The following is a 263-nucleotide window of genomic DNA, read 5'->3' as shown; positions in this document are numbered from 1 at the left end:
CGGCAGCCAGGATGGCCTCGTCGTCGGGCAACGACGACGACCTCACCATCCCCAGGGCTGCCATCAACAAGATGATCAAGGAAACGCTCCCCAACGTCCGCGTGGCGAACGACGCCCGGGAGCTGGTGGTCAACTGCTGCACTGAGTTCATCCACCTCATCTCCTCCGAGGCCAACGAGATCTGCAACAAATCCGAGAAGAAGACCATCTCCCCGGAGCACGTCATACAAGGTGAGCCCCGCAGGCGGCGGCGCTTCTGCCCG

The 263-nt window shown here is 62.7% G+C and overlaps 1 protein-coding gene across 1 annotated transcript in view; it reads left to right on the top strand.

The window, feature by feature from the left end:
* The first annotated feature begins 6 nt into the window (after window positions 1-6).
* DR1 (down-regulator of transcription 1) overlaps window positions 7-263 on the top strand; it is a 12969-nt gene continuing 12712 nt past the window's right edge. The window contains 1 exon segment of the mRNA XM_009640608.2: window positions 7-231. Coding sequence (XP_009638903.1) covers window positions 12-231 — 220 coding nt within the window. The 5' untranslated portion in view covers window positions 7-11.

This window comes from Egretta garzetta, unplaced genomic scaffold, assembly GCF_000687185.1.
Source record: "Egretta garzetta isolate BGI_Z169 unplaced genomic scaffold, ASM68718v1 scaffold706, whole genome shotgun sequence".
NCBI classification, from domain to species: Eukaryota; Metazoa; Chordata; class Aves; order Pelecaniformes; family Ardeidae; genus Egretta; species Egretta garzetta.
The sequence above is the reverse complement of the archived record's forward strand: the minus strand, read 5'-3'. Positions and strand labels throughout refer to the sequence as shown.